This window comes from Peromyscus leucopus, chromosome 2 (assembly GCF_004664715.2).
Source record: "Peromyscus leucopus breed LL Stock chromosome 2, UCI_PerLeu_2.1, whole genome shotgun sequence".
NCBI lineage: Eukaryota > Metazoa > Chordata > Mammalia > Rodentia > Cricetidae > Peromyscus > Peromyscus leucopus.
In genome coordinates this window covers 89469211-89487221 of record NC_051064.1, presented here as the reverse complement: position 1 = coordinate 89487221, position 18011 = coordinate 89469211, and the positions used below count along the sequence as shown (strand labels likewise).

Below are 18011 nucleotides of genomic sequence, written 5' to 3'. Positions count from 1 at the left end.
CACTGTACCGTTCAGGCTGAGACTTGTCACTTGGTCACAATAGAGCTCAAGTAAAGGAGAAAACATGGTCTTTCCACCATACGGTGAGAGGAAGGTCAGGTTGGTTCAGGGTTAGTCTTAGGTCTTCAAGTTGTTTGTTTGAATTTTAACTCTTTTAAGGTTTTGTAGTGTCTGAAACTAAGCAGCCACATAACATGATTCCAAATCAAAAAAGGAACATACTGATGTAGGCACTTAGCTTACACTATACCTAGTTCCCGAAAACTTCCCAGAAGGCTCGACAGAAATAGATTGTAGTGTGTTTAATTTTAAGAGATGTTGCTGTAACATATTTTTCTCTTATTGTTGAATGTGTTGGTTCTCCACAGACAGTTAAATTCCCACACAAAATCATAAGTACCCTGAGGTTAGGCTTTGCCTGGACCTACTCCTCTGGGCACTATTTTAGTGATTGTTCCTTCAGCCAAGTATTGTGTATTCCTTTCACAATGACTGCCTGTGTCTAAAATCTCCTCTCAATGTAAGTCCCCCCCCCACCCCTGTGTATTTTTGTAGTATGCAGCTACAGATTAATAATGCAAATCATTTCCCTCCTCACAGCTGGAATGTGAGGACAGTTCTGTAGTGAAGAGTGGGCTGGCTCTCTAGGCTGGTTGCAGTCCCTGCCATCTGTGGAGTGTAGCTTCCTGTGCTCACTGGCCTACCCAGGGCACTGTGACACCCTGGCGTGGAAAGAGGGAGGAGCCTTGTAATGATGGGGCAAGACCACAGTGCAATATCACACACGTACTCCTCGCTAATTAAGCTTTAGTTTCTTTCTACCTTATTCTTTTTTTTTTTCTTTTTCTTTTTTTTTTCTTTTTTTTTCGAGACAGGGTTTCTCTGTGTAGCTTTGCGCCTTTCCTGGGACTCACTTGGTAGCCCAGGCTGGCCTCGAACTCACAGAGATCCGCCTGCCTCTGCCTCCCGAGTGCTGGGATTAAAGGCGTGCGCCACCAATGCCCGGCTCTACCTTATTCTTAAAAAGTACATTTTAAGGTACCAGGCAGGTTTACCAGAGTCGTTCTTTTTCTTTCTTTTTCCTGTGATACCAAATGAAATCATTTAAAAGAAGGACTTGTGTGTGGCAATTTGATTCTCACTACCTTTTAACTAACAATGCCAATGAACCTTGAATAATTTAGCAGGTTTTGATTTTCAGAGTTGTTAAGAATTTGGGGGAGGGAGGTTTGACATAAGCGAATTTTCAGAGACCAGGTCCTTTTCCATCTTTATTTAATAAAGGAGAAGTAGGGCCAGACTCTTGCTTTCTTGTTGAAATGCTTTTGATTATTGGCTCCACTAAAGCTATTCCCTCATACTCTGTCTACTTTGACTGTATCATGTTGTCCCCTGCCCTTTCGGGGGCCGGGAGGGGGATATCCATGTCTCCTGTAGTACTCAGGAGCAAGAAGACAGAAAACCTGTCTGACTTTTAGGTTTGACCTTTTGATTATTAATAAAATCAAATGCAGGGCCGAGGAGATAGGTCATTGGGTTCAATGCCTACTATGTAAGCATGAAACCATGAGACTGGACCCCTAGCGTCTATGTGAAAACAGAGTGTGCTGGTGTGCACATGCTCCTGTAACCCTAGTCCTGGAGGAGTGGAGACAGGTGGATCCCCAGAGCTCCCTGGCCAGTGAGCCAAGTTCCATGAGAGACCTTGTCTCAAAATGTATGGTGTAAAGCAATAGAGGCAGACACCATAGGCTAACCTTTGACCTCTGACCTCTATTCCTATGCTCATACTCATGAGCACAGACCTGCATGAACATGGACAAGCAGATTTACACACACACACACACACACATACACACACACACACACACACACACACACACAGTGCACCTCTTAATGCTATGATATTTTGTAAATTGCTTCCACTGGTTATTTTGTAGATTGTTTTTTAATGCAGTGGATTTTAGCTTTAAAATTTGGCATCTGGAACTGTTGTCATCTTCTGAACTGAACTACTCTCTAGCCAGAGCAGTTTTTTTTTTTTCTAAATAAATAATGGATCATTTCTGGTGAGATGGAATAAAGCATTTTGCTGTTTTAGTCTCAGCAGGCCTGCGTGATATCTAGAAGAACAGCCCCTGCCACACACACATTGTACATTTCTATGGAGAGTGGAGAAGTACCTATGAGTGTTTAAGACCAAGCATAGAGAGAGGAAAGCCAAGGAATGAATGAATGGATGGATGATTGAATGCAGAGGCTCTAGAAACTGGGGACATTACTCTTAATTAAAAGAAAGAAGGCAAAGTCTTTTCAAGAGAAGATAATTGGTGCTAAAATTGTAATGTGTGTTTATTAACAACTGTTTTCACTTTAATTAGCTCATCTAAGTCATTATAATAACTTCCTGACCTCAATAGCTGATAGTTTTGCCTTGGGTCTTAACCCTCTGATGTGTATGTTGCAGACCCATATTCCTTCCGTAATTTGTAAAATGCATTATTCCATTTCCTCCTTTTGATGCCAAGGCTCACCCTAAATCCTTGGCATGGTAAAAACAGCTTTTTCAGAATTTCCACGTCCCTAATTCATGTTCTTGCGCCATGGTTAGTATGTAGCATGTCTGTACCCCCAACAACCTCCTTGATAGAATTTCTTCAGGATCTCTGCTGTTCAGTTTCACAGTAAGAGTGCTTAGTGGTGCCTCTCCTGACGAATCTATTCCTCTTAGTGAATTCCAAACACCTTATGACTATTATCACTTTCTTTTGCAAACCTCTCTTTATTAAGGTATCTGAGCCTGGCCAGAGATAGTACTAAGCAGTGTTAAGTGGAGGCCCAGGCCATATACATTGAACAGCCTATGTCCTGGAGTACATAATATGATCTCCATACTCAGTGTCTGGCCTCAGTCAGAAAACACAGGTATTTCTGTGGAATATTTGCAGCACCCCTTTGCCCTGTAAGTGAACTGCACCCCAGTCAGGACTGTGCAGGAGAGAGCTGATTGAGAAGTGTAGGGCTAATAAAAATCACTGATTCAGTATCTTAGACTCAGAGAGTCTTTGCCCCCAGTCAGATGAATTGTGACTCTTTGGTGCTTTGTTTACTAACCCATAGAGAACATACCATAATCTTGCCAGATTTTATATACTCACAAAAGAAAGGTTGTCCCAGTAAGATAACATTGGGGAAGGCGCAAAACAAACAAGCAAAGGACATTCTGTAGTAGTTGGTGTCTTCAGAAACTCTCCAGATTCCACCGAGTGTTTTCTCATTCTTTTGTGATGATTGTCGTGGTTTGCAAATAGTGCCCCACTATGAAAACCTGGCTACTTGTTGCACAAGATGAACTGTAAGTGGAGGTACACATGGTTGTGAACCACTATGTGAGTGCTAGGAACTAAATCCAGGTCTTCTGGACCGGTGCTCATAATTGCTGAGCCATCTCTTCAGCATGTATGTTCATTTTCATATGGCTTCTTTAATTCAGCAGAGTCACTTTGGCATTTACTCGTGTGGTAGCATATATTCCTTTTTATGGTTGAGCAGCTTTTCATGACATGTGCATATACTGTATAGCATGGGAATTCAAGGTTGATGTTAATCTGCTTTTCATAGAGATGTCTAGTTGATTATGCACATTTGTTGCAAGGGCCTTTTGTTTTCTACTGAATTGTCCAATTACCCTTATCAACTATCAACAATTATATAAGTGCATGTTTGCTAACGGGCCATTTCACGAACCTGTATGTCTCTGTTTTGCCAATACCAAAGCATCTTTTTGATCATTTTTAACTTTAGGTTTTTACAATATGTTTTGTAAGGTTATTTTTGAATCTTTTTTATTTTCTTATAAATTTTAGAAGCAGTTTGTCAAACTATAAATAGTATATCTTAAAAACATTTTAAAAGCCAGATACAGTTTTGAGTGACAGTGATAAAATTTAAAGAGAGATCCTTGAGGTATCCAGCAAAAAAGTTATCATTAACTGTTGGATGGAAAGCCCACATTTCAGGCTTAACCTCTGATTCGGCTTCTTCCAACTTCTTACTAAAACTTCCACACAGACTCATAAATTGTTGAAAATGTTTCTAACTATGTTGAAAACAGAGAGCAAATGATGGCCTCTTGCTTGGCTCACAGAGGCTTATCTCATCACCACATAACTAATATATGCAGGCTGGATTCAGAAATCCCTGTTTTCTGGTTGATTTTGTTATCTCAGCAGAGAGATCACAGTGCTGCTTCTGTGAGACGGTGCAGACCCACGCCCTATCATCTCTGCCAGGGACAGAGGTGGTTCTGTATTCTTTAAAACTGTGCCATTCTCGATACCAGCAGGACTAGGGAATGGAGGACATGAGAGACCTCCAGCTCTCGTCCCCTTCCCTGAGTGTGGCCTCCAAATGTCCCTGCTCTAGTCTAACTAGTTTATCCCCCAAGACAGGGTCTTTCTGAAGCTCGGTCCTGTCTGCGCTTGTGGTAGTCCTCCATCTCAGAAGGTTCCTGTCTTAGTCACCTGGTAGACTCTCAACTAGCTAGGTGGTAGCGAGAGAGCAGGATCCAGTTCCTTGGCAACTTTGATGAGTACTGCTACTAATATTTCACCACCTCTCTCAATTATTGTTTACCAACTTGAGCTACTTTAACACGTTTTCTTATTTAATCGTCATCTTAAACCTTTGAGTTTAGTGCTTTGGGGCCGCTAAGAAATGTAAGCATTTAGAATCATTATCGTCGTCAACAGCAAAGACGACAAGACCAAATGGGCAAAGCTGCTGTTTGGGCTGAGAGAGAGTCTGGCGTACGTGGCACAAAGCCTGCTGTGTAAGGAACACTCAATAGCATCTTCATTGTCATTACTGTTACTCTTTTATACAGCTGAGTGATCTGAGTGAGGAGACACAACTCCATATTTGATTCTGCCCATTCTACAGCCTTATGCTCAGCCCCGATTACAGACTTCACTTATGTAGCCAACAGGAAGCCGCATACTTCACCAAGTCCAAACCCAAACTATGGATGTGGTTAAATGAAAAGCAACCACACTAATAGGTCCTTGATGAAAAACAAAACAAAAAACAAAATAAAGAAAGGATATATGAGTACCATCTAGAAAAGTATGTCTTTGAATATAAGGAACTAGGCGTTTATTCAGGAGGAAGGACTTGCATGGTAGATGAACCAAAAAATACAGTTTGAATAAATATGGAGCCATGTAAGATGGAAAAAAAAAAGTAAAAGAAGTTGCTTTTGTACTATTAAAATCTATGGTAGAGAAGTAAGACCCCAGCCTGTGGAAATAGTCATTGACACAGAGAACAAACTCAAGTTATTTGCTCTTAAATGCAGAGGGGGAAAAAGTTTAAATAATTGATGATAGAAGATGAGAAAGCTTCATACGGATTTATGTCACCTTTGTAGAAAAATCAGAGCATTTAGAAGCAAAATAGGATTGAAGATAAATGAAGACAATTTGTATCAGCTAAAAAAGATCTAAATATGTGGATCAAAAAAGCTAACTATATCTAGTGTGCAGTCGTGGAAAGAGATCAGCAACTAAATATATTCAGTGAAAATATTTATATTTCAAAGCTGAAGCAGAAAAATCTTTTGATCATCATAGATGAATAAGAAGTTATCTGCATATTTCTGTTTTTCAACATGAAATGCTATAAGATAGGGGATATTTAAAATTACGAGAAGAAAACTTTTCCATTGAAGCTTTGCATTCAAAGGCAACAGATATGAATTCTTCTTTATTTGTGGCCCCCAAAAATATTATCTCTTCTTTTCTCTGTGATAATTTTTCCCTGGAAATCCGTTCTAACCGACAATAACTCAATTTTTTTAAAAAGAGAGATACCCAGGAAGCAGTAGAGACAACTCCAACATTTTGAGTCCCTCTGTATTCAAGAGTAAAGATTAGCCAGGGGCTTGATTGCAAGTAGAGTTGTATTTGGTAATTTATAAATAGTGTTATAAACATCTATGCCAATGTGAAGGTTATTTCTGAATATATTGTTGTTACATGTTACAAGTTTTATATTTAAAGTTATGGCAAAATATACAATACATAAAGTATGCCATCCTAATAATTTTTAAGTATATAATTTAGTACTGATAAATGTTTTCACATCATCGTGTAAGGATTCTTGAGAACTTTGTCATTTTGCAAATCTAAACTCAATCCATTAAGCAACTCCCCAATGGTCCCTCTCTAGCCCCGACAACTGCTCTGCTTCAGTTATTAGTCTAACCGCTCTATATAACTCATATATGTGAAGTCATATAGTCTTTGTCTTTTTGCTGTTGGCTTATTTCCAGATTGCATTTTTAAGAACTAAACTTGCAGGAGCCTAGGGGGAGGTTCAGAAACAAGAAATGGCAGACTTGCTGTCTCTCTTTAGAGTAATTTGCTGGTGGATTTTGCTAGTCTTTATTGTTAGCTTTGATCACTGTTTTTGCTTAGATTTGAGATTCAGTAAACAAGGTTTTTGCCGTGAAGTGAATTGTCAGCACTTGATGTGGTCATGTGAGTGTTTATCCCTTACTGCAAGGATAAGTTTTCTGATAATGGACTGTACTCAGTCATGAGCCTTAATGGTAGTGCTGTGCTTGTCCTCTGGATAGCACCACTATGTCCAGTGGAGGATGCTCCCCTTAGGGTTCATGGGCTTGCACTTGTGTGTGCTAGAGCTTTTTTTACTGGTTCTTTGCTTGGAATTCATGAACGGGGTGAAACATCTAAGAACTTAAGTCTGCTGGTCTCAGAAAACAATCAGGACCTTTGTCATCATTTCCTAAGGTTCTTGGGATAGTGTCAACGACATCAAAACTCCATCCAGCTGTGCACCCATCTGGGCCTGTTGTTGTTTAAGGTGGTTGTTCAGTCACCTATCTGTTCTGTTCTGGAGTGGCCATCTTCTGAAGTTCACTCAAGTCACCCACAGATTCTGATTCCCACACCAGGGAGGAGCCTGCTGCCATCCTGCCCTTATGAAGGCTCCAATATGTACCAGAGCTTTGCTGTCTGCTGTTCGGTTCATTGTTGACATAGTGCTTCCCAAACTGCTGCACATTTGAATGTCCTGTGGGGAATGTAACACTCTCTCCTGTCCAGGTCTCACCCCAAAGGAATTAAGTCAGAATAATTGAGGTTGGGATCCAAACATTCATTGGTTTTAAGATCCCCAGGTGGTTACAGTGTTGAGCGAATTTTGGGAAACTCTGCACTAGGATAATTGGTCTATTTCAGGGTTTCCAGTTCTTTGCAATTTTGGTTACTTTTATTTTACCAAGTAATTGCTCATTTGAGTTTTCAAAGCTGTGGTCAGTTTTATGTGCGATCCTCTCCCACTTCTTTTACTGCATTTGGTTTCTATGGTTATGTCTCCTTGCTGATCTGGTGGGGTTTCTTGTTTTTTCTTAGCCAGGCTTGCAAAAAGGTTCTTTTCAAGGAATTCTTTATTTATTCATCATCTTAATATTTCTAGTCCCTCTTTAAAAATTTATCTTATGTATATGAGCATTTTGCCTGTATATCATGTGCATGTCTAGTGCTTAAGGAAGGCATTGGATTCCCTGGAACTGGAGTTACAGACACTTAGTTATGAGGCACCATATGGGCACTGGGAATAAAATTGGGTAGAGCAAGCAAGTCCTCTTCACCACTGACCCATCTTACCCCCTCCCTCCCCCTCCTCCCCCTCTCTTCATATCTGCACATTTCAGCTTTTATCTTTAATTTCATTAGTTTAAAATTATCGGCTCTTTATTCCTAGCAGTCTAATCATCAATACCATTGGCATATGAATGGTGGTGCAGCAATACTCCAATGTGTCTGAGCTCATACTGAATAGTGGCTCTGAGGCAAGAGTGGAATTGTCTTCACACTGTCTTTATGTCTTTTCCCACAAGTTCAGTAAGAACATACAGAAATGCTATATAATTCCATTACAGTTTTTTTTCCTTCCTTAGATTGGTTTGCTATTCTTGTTTTGATGGTAAAAAATTGTTTATGTTTTCTTTTTCTCTTTGTTGCTTCCTACATAGTTTGTAGCTTCTCTTTTGGCTTTCTCTCTAGTCCATTGTTTATTTTTTTATTTCCAAGGTATTTCAGAACATTTACTCATTTCTTTATTTATTATCAATTTTATTTCTCAAAGATGAAACAATATGACCCAAAGAAGCCTCTGCTTTTAAGGATTTGCTAAAGTTACCTCTGTAGTTGAGGACATGATCAACTTGTCTTAAAGCTCCATGGATATAGCAATACAGAACAATTTGCATACATTTGCATGATATAGTCTGATTAATAGATATGCTAATTTCTGGAAGAGCTATATTAAAATTCTTGTGGTTTCTTGATGCCTCTGGTGATTATACTTTTATCCAGTTTCTGTATTTTAATAGTTGCTTTAATATTTAGTATTATTATGTTCATTTGGAGTTTGTGAATTACTTATACTTATTAATATATTTTATGCTTTCTGCTTTGCTTTATATTTATTACCAGTATTTACATCCAATTTCTTTATTTTTAACACCTCAATCATATTCCTCTTTTGTTTTCTGTTCATTTTATAATTAAAATTTTTATTGCTATTATTGTGTGTTCCATAGTGGTACATGGAGGTCAGAGGACAACTTTTGGGAGTTGGTCCTTTCCTTCCTTGTAGGTTCTGGGGATCAGGCTCAGGCTGTCAGACTTTCGTGGGAAGTGTTTTTGAACACTGAGCCATCTCATGGGTTTCCTGTGTGTTCAGGGAAAAGGCATGTGGAGTATAGAGAGCCTGCTTTATCCCTTCACATAGTGACCAGAGCACTGCTCCTGAACTAAGTTCTGGGGCTTTAGAGGGAGACATGTCTTCCACATCCATGGACAAGAAAAAACATGCACACACAGTGTTATACTATGCAAATCAAGTAGCAGAGTAGTAACTATAAAATACCTGTTTCAAAAAAGTGAAGATTTTCTTGGGGTGAATATTAAGTTGTATATTTAAGTTCTGACTCCCTAATTCAATCAGTACTGGGGACTCAGAACTGATGTTAAAGAAGAAACTTAATTCTAAATTAATATAAGCAGGGTAGGGACATGGCTCAGTGGTACAACACTTTTGTAACATGCACGCAGCTCTGAGTTTGATCTCTAGTACCACAAAAAAAATTTAATATCAGAATGTTAGGATATGAATCTCGACTATAGGCTGAGATTCAATTTAAACGCAATGAAGCATGTTTGTAATGATTTATAGTTCCATTTAATAATCACTGTTTCCAGCTTTAGCCATGGGAAATTCAAATTAGTTGAGAAGATAAAGATAGAACTATATCATATATAATTTTGAATATAAAGATCATCTCAGAAGTAGAAAGCAAGTCAGTACTCATGAACCATATAGTGTTGTTTGAGAAACAGATACAGGCTAGGTGATTTCATCAGTGAGTTTCCCCTACACCTTGAAGCCATGCTTTTGTTTTGTCTTCTGATCTGTTTTGTGATGTGTTCCCATCACTCTGGTATGATAGTCTCACAGGAACAAAGTTGCAATAGTACTTTTCCAAGCATACACAGAAAACTCAGAGGGAACTGTTCTATCAGTCAATGAAAGAACTGTCGTCCATGATGAACATGGATCATGATTCCCGTACTGTAAAGCGTCAGTGAATGGTGTAAGGGAGAAATGACTCTCTCACAATCATTTGAGAAGAGCCAAAGGCCATTATAATCAGAGAAAAACGTAAAGTGGGAAAAATAAATATTAGTGGGTATTTTTTTCAAATGAGGAAAATATTCATAAACTGTCTTTAAATGTGACAGCCTAGAATTAATGCTCAGTATTAAAATTTCAGCTAGCATATCAGTCTTTTACATACCTTAGTTTTTTGTCAGTATTATGTCCCTTTTGTCCAGAAGGCTATCTTTGAAAGTTCTTGACAAAGAGATAATAATCTGTATCTGGAAAAAAATCCGATTTTATTTTAATGAAGTAAATGAAAATTATAGTATTCCTGCTGTGATGACTGGCCCAGATAAACTTACCACGGTTAAAGAGAAGCCATTTCTAGTGTGGCCCACACGCTGATGAGGGGCAAGCTTGCAGCTCCCCCTCAGGAGTCTAACTGGGCAGAAACCTTCATAGAAAAGCAGCTGGACAGTTTTGCCCGAGAGCTTTGGGAGAGAGCATGTTCTTTGACCCAGTAATCCTGCTTCTGAGAACTCCAGCCGAAGGAAATCGTGAGAATTGCTGACAAAGATTTGTGTATGAGGATCTTTTTTTTTTTTTTTTTTTTTGAGACAGGGTTTCTCTGTGTAGCTTTGCGCCTTTCCTGGGACTCACTTGGTAGCCCAGGCTGGCCTCGAACTCACAGAGATCCACCTGGCTCTGCCTCCCGAGTGCTGGGATTAAAGGCGTGCGCCACCTCCGCCCGGCGTGTATGAGGATCTTAATGGTGGTGCTGTTTATAGTATTTATTTAAAATAGGAAATAACCTAAAATGCCATGCAGTCAGAGAATGGTCAAATAAATGGTCCTATCAAGTATGCAGTGTACTCATAGAAAACAGGTCTCTGAGACAGGGAAAGACAGGACATTGAAAGGAAAATATCAGCATATGGATTTGTTTAAATAAAATTTGTTTTAATTTTATAAAACCACATAATTATATGTATTAGACATGCAGGAAAAAGTTTTAAGAACTGGAAGGAAATACTAAAAATATATAGAAAATATATCCAACACTGTCAGTCTGGAAATACTGGGCGTTTCCTAAACAGTACTTGGTCACTGAAACCTTGCTACCAGGGACTTAAATTTCATTTTGAAAGACAAACTATTCTAGATGTTAGAATCTTTTCATGGCTATCGATTAAGACTTAGGTCTCTACACTTACCCATTTTCTGGCTCCAATCGTGGATCTGATCAGCGCTGGGAAGCTGAACTGGAACTGTCCATGACACCCTACGAGAAAAGTAGCAAGGGCTTTGTTGTGGTCTGCAGTGTCGTGAGACTGGCTAAGAGCGAGGCTGGGATGATTTCCCCATGTCCCCTTGGCACCCCTAAATGGAGAGTTAAGTCACATCATTCTGCTGACAGAAGCAAACTGTTGGAATCAGAGGCTAGGTGGCACCCGGTAGGTGTCTTGTGACGTCATCCCTTCTCTGAAAGAAGAGTGCAGGAAAAGTAACACAGGGGAAAAACACAGAAGAGAGTGGGAGCTGAGGGGCCCCAGAGGGCCTTGTGGAAAGTTTGTGCCTTTTGGTTTGTTTTTATTTTTAACCCAAAGTGAGAATTCTCATGTCCAGTGGCGGCGCCCAGACCCAAAAGGAAGCTTCCCACCTCTGGAGGGAGAAGGTCCCTCGTCCCTAAAATGGTGGCAGTACTGAGTCATGGCTCTTGCTGCATTGTGGTTTTGAAGGCTTTTTAGCATAGTCACTGGGCATCTGCTGGTTAACATTAACACTGCAGTCTCATACTGCTTTTTAGGACGTTTCTCATTGGATGGCAGATCTGTTTGTTTATGGAGCCAAGAAGCAGCTCCTGGAATTATTCCGAGTAAGTCTAATCTACCATCTACATTAACAGTCCTTCAGATACTTGAAGACAGCTCTCATGAATTTAATAACTGCTTTCCCTGTGGCTTTTTTTTTTAATTTCAAGAATAGAACACAGTAGACCATAAAAATGAGTGTTATCATTCTTCCCTTGGATTTTCTATGTAAATGTTGCTTAACATTTAAATGGTGCTGATTATAATTTGAGATATTAACAGATATGCCATTGTGTCCCTTCTGTTATTGTTTATAAAGGAGGTTAAACACTATATTAACTTCTGAGTAGTGATTTACTGTTGTTTTGTTAGAGAAAAATTAAAAAAAGAAGTAAAATAATATAATTTGATATTGCCTTTGAGACTTTTCTGTTTGTGAAGCTCTTTATTTCCCACTCAATTTTTTCTTCTTAAAGAGCATAGATGTATGTAAATACAGCAATGCACAAATTCGGAGTTCTTCTTTTCTCCCGGCTTACGCTCTTGTGTACTACTGCTCTATAACCATTAAGCAGCTGCTCTGCCTCAAAGACGGGCACATTTCCTTTGAACATGAAGTGAGTTTACTCTGAATCTCTCCAAATTACTTGAAGATATCTGGCCTTTGCGTTAGCTGTCGGGATTTACAATGGCCCGTGTAACATGTGAAACCGTGCTTCTCTTAGTCTGCATAGCCTGGAGGCTACAATGAGTTTTATGGCCTCAGCAGTACCATGGTGTTTTGCTGAATCTCTGCCTCTGTTATTGCAGGGTTCTGGACCCACTGTGAGAAAGAGCCTTCCCAATTCTTCGCCCGAGTATTTGTCTTTTGTCTACTGGAGCAAGTACTCTTAGCTGTTCAAGAGCTATGCCGTTCACTCTTTCCTCGGCCTGTCTTAGGTGACCCTGTCTTCGGTGACCCTTGTCCATTGCAGAGGTTGTGCTGTGTGCAGAGACACAGGAAGTAGAAAGTGCCACTACAAACCCCAGCTACCCATCACCTGCTCCCCACCCACCACCAGCCCTTTGGCTTATTGTCAGGAGGCGTTATTACTATTCTTTGGCAATGTTCTATTCACTGGGATCTCTCTATGAGCTGCCCAGGAGCAGAGCCCAGTGGGTCCTGTCGGGTAACATTTTATCAACTGGCTTCTGATATATTTCCATTATTTTTCATAGTTTTGGTAAAAACAAGTCTTTCATTTTTCCTTATAGATCTCAATTTCTTATCCCTGTGGAATCATCATCATTTTGTGTTTGACTGCCTATCTTTCTGCATAAAATTAGGTTTAAGGTGGTTTATTCCTCCCTTGTGAGTAGGCTCAGCATGTCACCACACCACCTATCTTTTTTTGTTGTTGTTGTTGTTTGTTTTGTTTTTTTCCAGACAGGGTTTCTCTGTGTAGCTTAGTGCCTTTCCTGGAACTCACTCTGTATCCCAGGCTGGCCTCGAACTCACAGAGATCCACCTGCCTCTGCCTCCTGAGTGCTGGGATTAAAGGCATGTGCCACTACTGCCCGGCGACTCCACCTATCTTAATCCATGTGGCTTAGAAGCATGTGGAACCTTAACTACTCATGGTTATGATGAAATAAACTTAAGATGATAACTATATTTTGAGATATTGTGTATTACATGTGATATAATTCATGTAAATATACTATAAAACACTTATTCTCTTACTCATTCATCAAGTTTATATTATTTGTGTGTATGTACACACACATACCTATCAAGGCTAGAGGACAGCTTGGGAGAGTTAGTTAGTGTGTGTCCTGGGGACGCGACTCAAGTTGTCAGGCTTGGCAACAAGTGACTTTACCTCCTGAGCCGTCTAAGTGGCCCTCTTTCATAAATTTATTTTGCAAGCATTTTTATGATCCTATTTGAATTCTTTGGTTAGTAATTTGTACTAACTATATGCCCAAAGTTACACGTTAAAATACAACAAAACCAGGACTATAATCTGATCCTAATTGTTACTTTTCCTGTTGTACCCAGAGTCTAAACTTTTGACATTGTAACGTGTCGTCTGCAAATGAATCAGGCCACATTCATAGCTATTTTGGGACCCAACTGCTGCAGAGGAGACATGCCCGTAGCAAATAAGTTCAAGGGAGTGACAGGGCCAGGGCAGGTACCCCTCGATTTTATGCCGGCTGTGGCTATCTGGTTCTAAGACTACTAAGCTGTTAATTTATGACCTTGGTTTTCAAAGTTGAATTTTAAAATACGGTACTCTGTTCATTTAGTAGTTACTCTCTATATATAGGCAATGAGTCAGTGGCGGAGGGAGATATGGCGAAAAGCAAAACCTAGTCACTCCCCTAAATAAAGGAACTGATAATCCAACAAAGACTTTAATACTTGAAAATAAATATCTTGGAAAATCTGAATGTGTAAAGTGTAAAATTAGGACTAAGTAGGTGTGATGTGAGCACAGAGGATAGGGTTATGTTTGGCCAGAGAGTTGGAGGAAACCGAGGGTGGGGTGAGGGGACACTTTATCAGAATGTGTCATCATTCAGCAGGACATTGAATGTGGAAGGCAGCACGTACAGAGAGGGGGTCTCCCAGCCAGGAGCTGTAGAATAAAGCAGTGTATAGGCTCCAGAGATGCTGAATAACTGATGAGTTCCTGCTTGACATATTCAGTATGTCTACTGTGTATAAAATAAAGTTTAATAAGCTAGTCTTTAAAACCAACAAAACAGCAAAACCTACAGGGGCCTAGAACATTTAAACATCTTTGTTCCCATCTAGGCAAATGGAATCAATCGTCTCTTTTTGCATTTGTGACTGGTAACTAGTCCTTATAGAGGACTAGTTGTACAGACATTTCTCAGTAATCTCTGCAAGGAATTCAACCTAGGGAAGAACTCATTACTCAAGCAGTTTCCTAAAAGAACAGTGCATCAGCTAGGGACATTTTGTTATTCTCAGAGAAATACATATATATTTTTTTTTTCCAGAGTAGTGACTAAATTTGAGACTTAGGCTTTATCATCAAATAAGACATTGTGCTTCCTTTCTGCTCATTCTAAAGGGTGAACAGGGTGTGTGTGAAGCCACACTCCCACCTGTGTGGCTCCTTACACCACCTGTACCTGTGCAGCCATTATCTCTTAGGCACGCTGGGTGGCTGAATTTTCTCAGTAAAATTTTACAACTTCTATAATTCGAGGCTCTTTGTGCACAGCGCAGTGCTCAGGTTTTGGCTCTGCCGGATGTTAATGTAATGCTCACATCTAACTAGTGTTTACCGTTGTTTTGGGTCAGGGTCTCACTTTGTCACAACTCACAGGGAATCTTCTGCTTCTGCCTCCTGTGTGCTTGGATTACTGGTTTCCCCAGCCCTGATTTCTTCTACCCTGAGTTTAATGTTTTTACCTTACCTTGCATCGATAATAACTCCATGAGGTAGCTGAATTTTCTCCTTCTCATTTATAGACAAGGGCCCTGAAACAAAATAGGGTACATTCACATAACCAACACCCCATAACCACAAACTGACTAGGATTTGCCTCCCAGATCATTGACTTGATGGTTCTGTGTGGCTCACTACCCGTGTGTCATCTTTCTGTGTTGAATCTGACCCTTGGTCAGCTTTGAAGTTGTGTGTAAAATCCAGTCTAGCCACAGGTTCTGAGGCTCTGGGGCATTGGCTCTAGAAGTATTTCATTTGTGAGCATTTCAGACTTTTATTTCCATCATGACACTCTTGATAGAAATATGAATTTTAAAACTTCTGGACACTGCAAGACGAGCTACCAAGCAGGCTAGGGTTTCCTCAAGGTCCAGAACCACTGTGGACCCTGTGCCTATACATGGACCCTGAAGGCTTGGATTCACTGTCATTTGCTGAGTAGACATCTAGTTTTTTTTTAAAAAAAAAAATAATAATAAAATAAAATAAAAAAGGTGGGAAGAGAGACCCAGTAGGAGGAAAATATTAAAAATGGATAAAGAAAACTGAAAGTTTACAGGTTGAAGTTGGTGTACAGAGGGAGTCATGTGACCTGGGAACAAGGCTGGCAATTCTGCTAGTGACAGCTGAGTTTTCTTTGATCAGGGAAGGATTTGTGAAAGAATGGTGGTTTTGAGAGATCTTTGAAGCATTTCCAACAAGGTGCTAATTGTGGTTGTGGTTTTCCTTTTTCTTTCTATCTCTACCCCCCACCTTTTTTTTTTTTTTTTAAGATGGTAGACTGTGGCCTTCCAGGTGTTGTAGAATGAGATGCATTCAGAGTGGGTCCCAAACTTCGGTCCCAATATAACGGCCATGGCAAATATGATCCCCCCAATTACAAATTTAGAAAGTTAATGGGAAATTCCATGGGATATTTATGTCATTTATACTTCTGGCCTTTGAACAACAGATTTGGTTTATATTCAGGTTCTGCTCATACTTGTCTTCAGAATAAGCATCCTTGGCTTTTGTTTGAGTCTGAAAATGAACAAATTCTAGAACTTAACTGGCACATTTACTCCTTGCTTATGCTGACATTTTTCCCTTTGATGTTTGTTTTCAGGATACCTTGAGGACAGTTTTGTAAAATCCGGAGTCTTCAATGTATCAGAGCTTGTGAGGGTATCCAGAAGTAAGTAAATGGTTTTCTTACCACACAAGTACACAGAATGATTAAAATCTTGTACATTTTGAATCTTAAATACAATGTGAAAAGTGACTACATAGAAGTCTTTGAATTTAAAATCCAAGATTTAAAATACTCTTAATTTTTCTAAGGAAACAAGTGAATATATTATTTAATTTTGTAAAATATTTTCATTCAACTCATCAAAGCTTTCTGTTGTATAACACTCATATTTAGACTGTTCTTATTGGTCATCATATTGGTATTCATTCAGTTCAGTTCTCTCTGTGACCATAGATGGGCATTTATATCAAAGGAAGTGTGATTAATTAAATGTACTCTGTGTTGTTATGATAACCCACATAAGTTTCCTGTAGATAAGTGCTTTCTCAGTTATAACGTGTTGGTGGGGGTTTGGAGATATACAGGATATACACTCTCATATGCAATGTGCAAAGGGATGCAGAAATTAACTTTGCAGATTGTACGTGGATATAGATAGAAAGCATTGTTATCCCAAACAATGTCCAATTGTCTACACTGACCACCTCACCTGAGGTGCCGTTCTTGGGTGGCTGGATTGGGCTTTTCTAGGGTAAACTCACCTAGCTGGCCACTTAGGCCAAGGGGAAGCTCTGTTGATTAACCAGCTCTTGTTCTGGTGCTAGTGTGAGCAAATGCACCCAAGGTGCCAGTACTAACTCACTGATGACGTGAAAGGAGGTGGCTGCTTTCTCCCTGACCCCATCTCTGATTTAGATTGTTCACATCACTTTGGGGACTGTGGCTTTTCTTCATGTTTTGATAGGAAGTGTTACGGTCTAGAACTGATGTCACGTAGATGATCAGGTGGCACTCCAGTCCCTGTTTGGGTTTATCACCGGTCCTCATGTGCACACATCTGTAATCTCAACTCTCCAGAGTCAGAGGCAGGAGGACTACAATAAGTCTGAGGCCATCTGGGCTACATAGCTAATTCCAGGCCAGCCAGGGGTTCATAGCAAGATCTTGACTCAAAACAAGCAAAACTCAAACAAACAACTACAAAAACTGCTTCTTCATTTGTGTTAACTCTAGAGTTTATGAATGAGGGCCATAGCCAACTGTAAAGAGCAGAGGTAGTGAGCTAACAGGGTAAGACTAACCAAATAACTGTGGAGTCCTATTCAGAAACTGTCTCCAAGCTCCCAGATGACTGTCTTAACCATAGTTTCCCAAATAACTCAGATTTCTGAACTTTCCAGGACAAAAACAAAACAAATCAAAGCAAAAAAAAAAAAAAAAAAAAAAAAGCAAAAAACAAACAACAACAAAAAAACCTGTTTATCAGAGAATGATACAGGAACACTCAAGACTTTATGTACCTTGACTCTTTCTCTAGAATTCAGAGTAGATAACGGTGTCATGGGTTCATCTCCTTGGGAGCAGCATCAGGAATGGCAGTTATTATGTATATCCCAGTATCTCTGGTGTATGTATGTACTTTGCATGAGGCTCCTGGTGGTCTAGTCCATCATCTAAGGCCACGTGTGATTTTCCAGATCCCCCCACCCCTCCAAAGAAGTGGGTATTCGAAGTTGTTCCTTAGCAGAGAGGCTGAACTGTGAAGCTACAGGGAAACTATTTTTCCACTTGGACCATTTGAAAGCTCCATAATGGATTTTGTATCTTCTTATGAGAAGGCCAGTAGAGCCATCCTTCAGAAATGATTCACATGGTACCACATTGTAGATAACACTGCATCCATCAAAAAAGATTCACATAGTACCCCATTATAATAACACTATGCCAAGTACTGTCAAATGAGAGCCACTTTGGAACCTTCAAGAGCCTTGAAAAATTGAAATTTCAGACATAAAATGTAAATTAAAAGTA

The 18011-nt window shown here is 39.7% G+C and overlaps 1 protein-coding gene across 10 annotated transcripts in view; it reads left to right on the top strand.

The window, feature by feature from the left end:
- Positions 1-18011, top strand: part of Nfib (nuclear factor I B) — a 419841-nt gene that overhangs the window by 333853 nt on the left and 67977 nt on the right. For all 10 annotated transcript variants that reach the window (XM_028873297.2, XM_028873298.2, XM_028873303.2 and 7 more), the window contains exon 4: positions 16074-16142. In XM_028873297.2, the coding sequence (XP_028729130.1) occupies positions 16074-16142 (69 nt within the window). The remainder of the gene's footprint in view (positions 1-16073; positions 16143-18011) is intronic.